At 39.5% G+C, this 12,157-nt stretch overlaps 1 protein-coding gene across 1 annotated transcript; it reads right to left on the bottom strand.

The window, feature by feature from the left end:
- Positions 1–3,202: 3,202 nt before the first annotated feature.
- On the bottom strand, positions 3,203–11,317 carry irx4a (iroquois homeobox 4a). Its single transcript, XM_077527194.1, is given in 6 exon segments — positions 3,203–4,325; positions 6,867–7,240; positions 9,479–9,585; positions 10,232–10,248; positions 10,251–10,464; positions 10,999–11,317. Coding segments are annotated over 6 exon segments (1,497 nt in total). The 5' UTR covers positions 11,044–11,317; the 3' UTR covers positions 3,203–3,585.
- Positions 11,318–12,157: the final 840 nt, after the last annotated feature.

Below are 12,157 nucleotides of genomic sequence, written 5' to 3'. Positions count from 1 at the left end.
ATCCTTGTGTGTGTGTGTGTGTGTGTGTGTGTGTGTACATTGATGTGTAATGGTGTGTAAATATATTTATGGCTCAGGGTCACAGTGGCATTAACCTGACCCAGACTGCGCCTCTCGGGGGATGCTCACGGCTGCTGATTGTTCTGTGCTGCGCTCACCTTTTCTAAAATGTGCTTCAACGTATGTTTTTTTTTTTTAACAGTACGTGTGCTTCTTTATAAAGACATTTGTGGGGCAACATATTATTACATTTTCCTTTTTATAGGCATTTGTTGTTTTTTTCAGTCACATATCGTGATATATTGCCACATTTCTTTTTTGACAATATATCAAAAATCGTAGATATCCTGTATCGTGATATTATCGATATCGTGAGTCAATTATCGGGACAGTATCGAATCGTGGTTTACCCGTATCGACCCACCCTTAGTGTAAACGTATTCATAGATATCATTTGCTTCCGAGAGCCTCATCTATCGGGATTATCGTGTTGCGGGCAGATTAGTACACATTTTGCTGTAAAAGTGAGCTCAAGCTTGTTATTATGCTTTTTGGCAGCCATATGCCAAAGTCCCTCCATATTATTCCAGTTTTAAACCTCTTAATTGCTAACGTTTAAAAGGCATTTAAGAGTGCCCTTTCTTTGCCACTTTTCTCATTCCCCCTTTTTAATGTATTGTGTCAAAGTCTATTACCTCACTTGGACGTTTTTGTCCCTTAAAGAGCGAGCGAGAGAGCGAGAGGAGGTGGGGGGGGGGGGGATAAGAAAAAAAAAAAACACCATCAGTTGAGGTTTGCCAGGTCGATAAAGCTTTTAGATTTGGAGATGTTTTCAGGGGAGCCCATTTCCTGCGGCTAAGAGTTGTTAATGGAGCTTAAGGAATTATCTTATGACTCTCTGTTTCAGTTTATTTAGGCCTTGGAAATTCCCCCCCCCCCCCCCCTTCAATATGCTACTGTCAAAGCTGCTTAATGAAAAGCAACGCGTCGCTGATTACAGTTTTATACGGTCTCTATGTAAAAAGGGGGCCTGTTAATTTACCATCACGCTTCCCTTCTGTGTGTTCGTATTTGACACGGCTGAATGATTTGGCGCTACGCTCCCTCTCTTCTTTTTTTTTTTTTTTCTACCCACCTCTCTCTTATTCAGTCAATTAAAAAAAACAGGGCCACATTGCAGGTCTAATAAAATGTACCTTCATGCTAAATTAATCAAACATTGTGGCAGGGTTGTCTTATCAGGCAACCGTTGCTTCCCATAATAATTAATTACGGACCAATTAACCCTCACGTTATCTGACACATCTGAGGTTATTTTCATGTCATAAATCAACTTTTTTTTTTTTTTTTTTTTCATAAATCAACTTTCTTCTTAAAATGCAGTGCTACACATTTTTTTTTTTTTTTAAATAAAAGTGAGTAAATTTATTAGTATTTTGTTTCCTTGCAGGGAAAAAAAAAAAAGTGGGCTCAATCGTTTGCGAGCCACCATTAAAATTCATTTCTGAAGGCGCTCCTCCCTCCTCCCCCTCTTCTTCTAGGACAGAGTCCCATGAGAGCTCCACTTTCGCCATTACTGTCAAGTACCCTTTGACTCTTTTTTTCCTCTATTTGCCCTTTTATCTGCAACAACTAATTCGAGCTCCTTTGCCCTTTTCACTTTTTAGACAACGTGAGCGCCTCCCTTTCACTTTCTTTCCACGCACGCGCGTGCGGCATGCGGGCGGATCTTTGTTTCCTGGGATGTTGTCTGATGGAAATTGTCAGAAGTGAAAACTTCAAATGATCTCATTGGAGCTTCTTTTCCGAGGCCATTAATGGACGCACGGCGAATAACTTAGGAGGTTTGACAGCCGCGTCATGGACGGGGTTGAGAATGGGGAATATCAAGAGAGCTGAGAGGTGAAATCAATGAGGTGCTGTGAAATATGTCCACCTACGTCCCAATTACAGCCCGTTTAGATGGAATTAATGAGGCAGTGCTTGGATATTTGCCCTGTCTTGAGCTCTTTCTTCTAAAACAAGGGGTGTCCAAACTACGGCCCGGGGGCCATTTGCCATCCATTTTTTAGTGGCCCACGACATATGCTAAAAATGGCATTGGACTCAGTTTAAAAACAAAACAAAACAAAAAAAACACAGGTGCTATTAAAGGTTATTTTGGTTAACTAAAACTAGCGAAAAAAACTAAAATTCAAAACTACAATTTCGTTAATGAAATAAAATAAAAACGAAGATGCTTTTTAAAAAAAAAGAAAACTGGAACTACATTTTATGTTTACGAAATTAACTAAAAATAAAACTAACTACAATTATAGCAAAAATGTTCTTCGTTTTAGTCTTTGGTAATTAATTTAATGCATGAGCCTTTGGGGATGATTTTAAATGTGATTTTTAATAGATTTATTTTGATATAAACCGGAATGACGTTGCAACTATGGTGTTTTTTAAAATATTAAGTAATACAAATAAAAAAACAAAAAACAAAACAAAAAAAACCTAAAAACTAAACCTAATACTGAAACTAACTAAACTAAAACTAAGCATTTATTAAAGGCCTAAAACTAATAAAAACAAACTAACAGAACCACCCTGAAAATTAATTAAAACTAACTCAATTAAAAAAAACCCTCAAATGAAATAAAATAAAATAAAATAAATAAAAAATAAATAAATAAAAAATAAATAAAAAATAAATAAAAAATAAAATGAAAAATTCCAAAACTATTATAACCCTATTGCCATATTACAAATAAATTGGTTTATATACTGTACCATTTTTCTAAATAATGCAAAAGCACAAATAAATTATTTGTACAATTTTTAGGACTAAACACAATTTCTCTTTATAACATTATGTGGCCCTTGATTTTCTGCATGTGGCCCTCAAATGAAAAAGTTTGCATACCCCTGTTCTAAAATGACATGTTTTAAGGAAACCGTTGAGCCGAGCTTCGTTATTGAAATGATAAATACATTAAGTTATTAATAATAAAAAAAAAAAACATCTCTTGATATATAAATTCCCACAACTACCGGATATTTGGTATCCGTATTGGTGACTAGCCTGCTCGTACCGTTTTCAAACATCCCTCGAGTATTTATTTATTAATAACAACAAAAACAATAAATAAATAAAAAGTCTGCTGTTGACGAACATCACAATTTCTCCTTTGAATTTCTTCGTCTGTTTTTATTTTATTTTCAGTGAACAATGTTGAAACTCATCCAACTTTTGAAAAGCTGTGCATCTGTGAGACCATTTCTTTTTTTTTTTTTTTTTTTAAATAATAATAATAGTGATCCTCCAAAATGATTTCAATTATATATGCATGCGTACAGGGACGAAAGTAAAAATAAATAATAAATATTGTAAACCTCAAGATATTTGCCCAAGATGTAAACATATGATACAATTCGACAATTTGTGCGCGTGCGATTTGGAAAAAAATAAAAAATAAAATACAATCTGGATCGATTGAAATAGTTCACTCGTGTTAAAGAATGTACCAGCAAAAAAGGCGACATATAGCTTCTATCCCAGGTGTCCTTTTTTAAAAAAAAAAAAAAATTATTTTGGCGTTATTACGAACAAAAGAGTTTGTTAATACTTTTGTAAGTCATGGCACTGTCTTTGGAGTCCTGGTCATGTTGCAGAACCGCCGGACTCTTCTCGGCTTCCAAGATGGATCCTTTGGCGGTGCCGCCGCCGCCGCCGCCGCCGCTGCTCCAGGAGACGGTGGTGTGGGTCAGAGCCTGGCTCAAAGTGCCGTGCCTGAACAAGGGGTCGTGGAAGACCCCGTCCACCCAGTTTCTCAGCGTGGTGACGGGCGAGTCCTGCCTGTGGTCCAGGCCCGAAGCGGGCGAGGTAGCGCCGGACGGCGGCGGGCTGAGGGAGGAGGAGGAGGAGGCGGGGGGCGCTTGACACCTCAGCATACACGAAGGGTAATCAGTCTGGACCAAGGAGGTGGCCGTCTGGGCCAAAGACCAGATCCGAGGTTTGCCGTCCAGTGCGTGGTGCGGCGGCTGTTGGCCGTAGCAAGACTTGGGCTGCGCTCGGCTCTCCGCTTGGAACTCCTCCTGGTTGGTTTTCAGGCAACTTTTACTCAAGTCCCGTTCGCCGCCGAGCGCGACCGGGACCGGCCCGGATATTTTCATGGACGGTTCTTTGACGAGGTGCTCAGCGGGGCAGTCCCCCGTGGTGGTCATGTGAGGGTTCATGTGGTATCTGTGCTTCAGCTCGCACTCGGAACTCTCCGACTCCAGGGTGTCGAAGTCTTCCAAGTCGCTCAGCTGGAGATCTTTATTGGATTGACCTCGGCTATCTGGGAAACGGAAGAAGGCAAGGCTGGTCAGTAGTGCGTGACGGATGGCGGCAAACATATCTGATAACGGCATCGGCCATGAATGATGCCAGTCCAGTGGATACTGACAACAGAGCTGATCGAAGGCAATTTTCTCGACACACAAATGAACTTCAACTTGCAACTAAACAAATTGGAGCTTATATATATCGGTAAATAGCAACGAATTAAACAAAACATTAAAATTGTGAATGCAGTTTTTAAACAAAGCCCAATATAGTGTTTCCAAAATAGTACGTTTATCTTCTGATCCATTTGACTCAACCGAATACCGTATTTTTCGGATTATAAGTCGCAGTTTTTTTCATAGTTTGGCCGGCGGTGCGACTTATGTGTGAAATTAACACATTATTATATCATTTCACATGTTATTTTCACACTAAGCCGCAAGAGGGCGCTCTCGGCCTGTGTTGATAAGTTCAACATGGCATCGTGTACCTCCCGAGTTGGGGGAGTTGTTTAAAAGTGACACCGAGGATGAAGATTTCATTGGATTGAGTGATTTGGAGTGAAAATGATAGTTTGGTAAACTTGTTAGCATGTTCTTTATGCTAGCGTATATGAATAACTTGTAGTGATGGGAACATAATTCACCCACGGAACGTTGGGACGAAGGAAAGGGAGACTTCCGGGTGGGAAGGTTTTGTTATGTGGAAAAGGGGAGTTAGCCTGTTAGCTTCTAGCTGAGTGGGGAGTTGCTGTTAAGACCTCAGAAGCTGATGTCAATAAAACGCCAGCCTTTGGCTCCGCCTCCGACTCCCGTCACTGCTCACTCTTAATATGTTGTTACTGACATTAGCAGGCATGTCAGTCATGTAACGTTAGCATACAGTACACTTATTCAGCCTGTTGTTCTCTTTTATTTTTATTTTAAATTGCCTTTCAAGATGACATGTATGTTTTTGGTGTTGGATTTTTACCAAATAAATTTCCCCCAAAAATACGACTTATACTCCAGTGCGACTTATATATGTTTTTTCCTTCTTAATTTTGCATTTTTTGGCTGGTTCGATTTATAATCCGGAGCGACGTATAATCCGAAAAATACGGTACATTAAATTAAACATTTTTTTTTTCTGTCACAACAAGCTGAGTATCTGTACTGTATTATACTATATTATAATTGGGAATGGGCGAGTATCAATACCTGACCTTATAAGGTATCAGTACTCGCAACGACCCTTTTACCGTTTCGGCATACAATGTTAGTTCAAAGTAGGGATAGGTGAGTACCAATACCAGCTATCGGTATCGGGTCGATACCAGCCATTAAGTACCGTACCAACGATGAAGAAGAACAACACGTTTCGGGCCAAATCCACTAAGAATGTTCTGCGTCCGCCATGAATTGCTCTTCATACGCAACCGCAGTTTGCTGCTCCGTATTAACGTCCCATTCGCCAAGATATTGCTCGAATCATAGACCAGCACAAACATGCCCACAAAGTTTGACAGCACCTGATTTACCACACATGGGAACGGATTTGCGCCAAGAACACGGCGGAATAATAACACTCGAGAGAAAGATGAAATGATCAGGAAGTGAGCTTTCACCTTTCATTTTCATGTTTCATGATGACAATTAGGTCATGATTGTTTAGAAGATTCAACTTTTGTTCATTTTGACTACATGCTGCTATTGTGATATTTTTTTTTTTGTAGTGGTAAAAGAAAAATACAGGGCTTTATTTGCAGTGTTAGTTAAAAGTATAGTGATAGGTGAATACGATACGAGGTATCGGTATGACTATAAAATGATATCATGAGAATACATTACAGACATGCAGCTACTTTTTCTTTCTTTTTTTTTGTTATCCTCATACAGTCAAAATACAGTAATACTATCCAAAAAAAAACAACTGTCAAGATTAAACTCACTGACATTTTTAACTCATTCACTCGCCGCCATTTTCACATTTCGCAATCCCGTTCGCTCCCGGCTGTTTTACTGGATTTTTGACTGATTTTGCAAGGACCACAGAATATTGTGGTCAATTGCTATAAAAGCATGGAACCTACCAGAAGAAAGATTAAAGTCTCTTCTTTCATCAGGAAAAAAAAAGTATGTTTCTATCTGTTTCCGTTTTGCAGCAATTAGCATTAGAAGAGAGCTAAGTTTCATTAGTTTTCACAAATCTATTTCAAATTGTAAGTAATTGAGCTTTTTTTCGAGATGGTCCTGGTTGATCTCCTTTGCTCTGCTGCCCCCTGCTGGCCGTTTGTGTAAAAACTACCATTTCTGCAACCGTCCTTTGCAGTTGAGAGGCTGCATCAAAGCCTTCTGTATGCTCTAGCATAAAAAAAACCCAACAAAACGTATAAATACGTCTTTGGGACAACTTAGAACATTAAAAAAAACGTATTTATACGTTATTGGGAGTAAATGAGTTAAACATGAACTAAATACCTTTGAAACTTTATAGGCACTATAGACGTTATTTTGTATTTTGTGATATTTTGCCAAAACATTTTGAAAAACGACCGCGCCGCGGCGACACTGACCATTTTCGTGACTTTCACTTTTTATCGCCTCCTCCTGAGAACAGTCGTCATCCTCGTCGTATCGCTTCTCCTCCGAGCCCTTGTTTCTGGGCGGCCATGTCATCTTGTTCTCCTTCTTCAGCCTCCTCCTGGCGTTGGCAAACCAGGTGGACACCTGTGTCAGGGTCATCTTGGTGATGATGGCCAGCATGATCTTTTCACCTTTGGTCGGGTACGGGTTCTTCCTGTGCTCCTGCAGCCAGGCCTTCAGCGTGCTCGTCGTCTCGCGGGTGGCGTTCTTGCGCCTGGGACCGCCGTCCATGGAACCGTATCTGAAGAACACCCGCGCACGACGCCGATCAGATCCGATGTGATGTGAAGTTTTACTCTCACAGCTAAAAAAAAAAAAGTCTAGTGTTTAACTTTTTTACTGCCACGCGTTATCAAAAAGCGTTACAGTGCTTCCATCTGCTGGCCATAGTTAGTGTTTTTGATTCCACAACGCATTGATCAGGCAGTGCTGCACTTAGACGTTGCACTGAGGAAAAAAAAAAAAAAAAAACTTAGTTGACGTCATTTAACGTTTATGGCAGCATACGTTCTGATTTTACGAATCGTTATTCAACGTTTTTGGCGGTCAAAGAGTTAATTAACTCCCACAGAGCTGATTTGAAGTCTTTTCAGATTTTATATAGCTACACACCCTGCGGAGTTAAATCAACACTTATTTAACACTAGGTGAGAGTAAATTTTGGTCTCTCAAAATGGAGAAGTGCAGGTGTGGGGGCGGAGTTAATCTAAGTACAGTCAAACCTCGGTTTTCGAACATAATCCGTTCCAGAAGGCTGTTCTAAATTTGTTTGAAATCCAAAACAATTTTTTCCATTATAATTAATGTAAATAATTTTAATCCGTTCCAAGTATAAAACAACTTTTTCCAAGTTTTTTTTTTACTATTTTACAGCAAAAACTGCACTGTATACTGTTGACCATAAATAGAAAAGGGTAGAAATCGACACCGCTTTATTTAGATACCCTATCTAAAATGATGAAAAAACAAAATGCAAACATTTCTTTTTTAAATTCAATAGTTCTGCGCACTACTTTCCTCTTTTCTTCACCAGCTTTACCACTTGCACTTGCTTTCTTTGGACCCATGATTAGGGGCTAATACACGATGCAAAATTAAAAAAAAGAAGATTTGCGTAAATAACAATGAACAGGTCCGCTCCGAACGAAATTTGAACACGAATGTGCTACGGAGGAAGCGTTCGAGTTCGCTCGGCTCCCGAGTGAGACGCGTTCAGGTACGCTCGGCTTTTTTTTTTCGGTTTGGTTGAGAGCCGATTTTTTTGGACGAGTTCCGAGACGTAAAGTTCTCAAATTTTCTGGTCGAAAACCGATTTGGTTGAGGAGAGAAGCGTTCGAAAACCGAAGTTTGACTGTACTTGGAATTTTAACAATTTTTTGCTGTAGACTTAAGAGCTACATGTTCTGTTTCTTTTAATTTTATTTTTATTTTTTTAACAAAAATGACCCAAATAAGTTGCGAAAACAGTCAACCACAGGATTGTGTTTCGTATCATGTATTGCACAAAAAGATGAAATTGAGCATGCATTAGTCTCCTAAAGCAACATCCGTTCAATCATATGCATCATTCATAACTTTTTTTGAAAGTAAAATCCAATTTAATTCATCCGCATAAAAGAGCGGCGTCGTTGAAATAATTTCAAAACGTAGTTTGCCTCCCATACAGTCCCGCAAATACATCCCAACATTTAAAATGCGCAGTGTTGATCGTAAGTCAGCAAGGAGAGCTGTAAACGTCTTCTCGAGGGAGCCTTTTATGAGGCCTTATTACTTTTGTATAGCTTAGCGAGGGTCACGCAAGCGCCGCGAAGGGAATCAAAAAGAAGAGAGCTGCACCTTTGCCTCCTCGTCGCATTTGGTTCTCCAGCAAATAAAATAGACTGTAAAATCGCTTTATGGGGTGTAATGACGAGCCCTCGGGTAAAAGACGGAAGTGCTCGAGGCCTCCTCGCTCATCTACGTGCCAGATCTTCTACCTTGCATTATGCACCGCAGGCCTTTTATTGCAACTTGCGTTGACTTTAACGTGATTTGTGCAAAAAAAGCAAGCAATTATAATGAAGCTTTTTTGTGTGCAAGTAATACGGTTGAGAAAATACAAAAACAAGTGAAATAGTTGCCGCTACAGAAACGACAACTTTGTGACTTTTCACCACGTCACAAAGTCACTCCTTTTCAATATATCACCCTGAGTTTTCGTTCACGTTTTTAAGTGTCTCGAAAAAATGTGATAATTTGCGGAGAGGAATAATAACTAGAGCTGCGAGGATGCTATAAAAGGGGCCCTCGCAGCCCGGGGCCAACGTTTGGGGTACTTGCACGTTGGGAGCAGAATTTCTTTGAAAATGGCATAATAAACCTCTTCTAGAACCGAAAACAGGGACACACCCCTTTCGTTACAAACACAATCATCGCGTTTCAAGTCGCTTCCAAACTTTTTGTGCATGTGAAACTCTGCTGCGTGTCTTCCAGAACTATTTCCCCATATTCACAGCTCTTGCACGCTTCCACAAATTATAGTTATATCATCGAGACAAATTACCTGTCATACTGATATTGTCCCAAAGTCGGATCATAAGGGTAGTAGGCCGTCGCTTGGGTTATTCCCGCATGTGCAGAGGCCGTCGCATCTTTCGTATCGAATGTACCCTGCAAATGCATGTTCAATCAGTTATTGACACACTTGTGTATGTTTTTTTTTTTTCCCCAACAATAATGACTAAGCCACATTGCTTCACTGGGGTTGACAACATCCGGGAATTGGCAAATCATTATTTTTATTTTATTTTTTTTTTAAATTGGGTGAAAATTGCAGTTTCTTAACATAAAAAAGGAAAGTAGGTTTCTGAAGAAATAGCAATAATATATGAGCAATTAACTGTGTACAAATAATTCAAACAATATCACATGAATTGAGGGAAAAAAACGTTTTTTAAATGAACATAAATATCAATACATTTTGCAAAACATTCCAAAAATATTTTCTTTGTATAAAATCTCACTTTTTTCTTTTTTCCCCCTCTTTCTTGCCTCTACTCTCACTCCTACATAGAAAAACATAAATGTTGACCATTTCTGAATGATTTGAAGGCATTTAAAAAAAAATCCCCCCAAAAAATCAATGTCTGCATATCCACTACTGCCTTTCCTGAATGTGATTTTGTTAAGCGATAAAAATGCAACATGAGCACATGCAGCATGCAGACAGCAGCATCTTTGTTAAAACAGGGTCCATTCATCAGTGCCACAAAAAAAAAAAAAAAAAAAAAAAAAAAAAAAATGCATGCGAGCTCACCAGCGAGTAGAAAGCGGGTAGTTGCCATATCCTTGAGTGCCCGTGTAGGGACTCCCGTACATGCCCAGCGCGGCGGCCGAGCTGAGCTCGTGCCTGGCGGTCGCCAGCAGCCGGCTCTCGTACACGGGGCAGTAGACCGGGGCAGTCTGGCCCGACGCGGCCACTCCGGAGTCGGCGATGGATCTGCCGGTTGACTCGCAGCAAGTGCTCAGAGAGTTGCTTGTCATCAGGAACTGCGCGAAAAAAACAAACAAAAAGAAAAAAGTCAATTAATAACAAAATAACCTTTTGTGCAAAAAAAAAAAAAAAAAAAAAGTTTTTCAGACGTTTTTTTTATTCGTTTGTTTAGACGCTGTTCATGACGTGCGTGTCATCATAAAAAAAAAAAAAAAAAAAAACGCATTTCTTTCCATAATTCAACGTCATGTGAGGAGGATCAAAACACAATCTTGTCAATGGCATGCAGCCAAAAAAATCACAATAAAATATCAGCTCTATTTAGAACATAAACGAGCAGAAAGTGTGCCGATAATAATGCCGATAAAATCAAGCCATTCGTCCGTTAAAATTCCTTGAAGTGCTCCCGTCTGTTTTCAACCTTTTTGCAGGTGCCACAAAAAGCCTTTTTTTTTTTTTCACATCCCCGACACGTGTCTACTCATTTTCAACCAAACTCACATCTTAAGATAACGAATCAAAGCAATTAAGGAAAAACAAAAAAAAAATGACCACGATTAAAAAAAAAAAAAAAAGTTGAGCGAACTTACTTGTGGAGCAGACGAATATGGATATCCAAATTGTGGATATGACATGGTAGAGGTCCCCCAATATCCAGGAAGAAAGCGAGACTGAAAAGGTCTCCACTCTCGCGCAGGCTGCTTGCGTGCTTGCTTGCTTGCTTGACTGTACCAATTGATTGGGAAGCAGAGAGCTTCTTGGATGCTTATAGGGCGAAGCACAGTAGCATGTTTAATTTGTGGTAAAATGCACCCCCCACTCGAACACGTTTCAAAGAAAAAAAAAAGAAAAAAATAAATACAATCGAGAAAACCAGAAAGCAACGGCGTATTTTTTTTTTTTTAAATGAAAAAAAGATATATATAAAAAAAAAAAAAAAAGTAAAAATCTATAGTTTTCAACAATGATAACTTTGTTGTCCCATATGTATTTTTTTTTTTTTTGCCTTGTAAAAAGTTGTATAAAAGACGTCAGCAGCAGATGCGGGTTGTTTTAAGAGGCAGTGGCTATGACGTCACAAGTTTGTCACTCTTAAAAAAAAAAAAAAAAGATCCGTCTGTAACTTTATTATTCGTTTTCGGTGTGGGGCTTCAACTGCGATGAAAAGAAAAAAAATATATATATATATATGGTTTTAAGGTTTGCAAATGAGTAAACAAATTAGTGAATTAAAACAACAACATGCATTGTATACTGTAGGCGCAATTTGGGCTAATTTGGACATTATCATTCCTCAACACATGGAAATAATGTTTAAACTGTCTGTCTGTCTGTCTATCTATCTATCTATCCATCCATCCATCTATCATCCATCCATCCATCCATCCATCCATCCATCCATCCATTATTCCGTCCATCCATCCATCCGTCCATCCGTCCATCCATCCGTCCGTCCATCCGTCCGTCCATCCATCCATTATTCCGTCCATCCATCCATCCATCCGTCCGTCCATCCATCCATCCATCCGTCCATCCGTCCATCCGTCCATCCGTCCGTCCATCCATCCGTCCTATCTATCTATCTATCTATCTATCTATCTATCCATCCATTATTCCATCCATCCATCCATCCATCCATCCATCCATCCATCCATCCATCCATCCATCCATGCATCCATCCATCCATCCATCCATCTACCCATCCATCCATCCATCCATCCATGTATCCATCCATGCATCCATCCATGC

Source organism: Festucalex cinctus, chromosome 7, assembly GCF_051991245.1.
Source record: "Festucalex cinctus isolate MCC-2025b chromosome 7, RoL_Fcin_1.0, whole genome shotgun sequence".
In the NCBI taxonomy this organism is placed as follows: Eukaryota; Metazoa; Chordata; class Actinopteri; order Syngnathiformes; family Syngnathidae; genus Festucalex; species Festucalex cinctus.
This window is presented reverse-complemented; position numbering and strand designations above follow the sequence as displayed.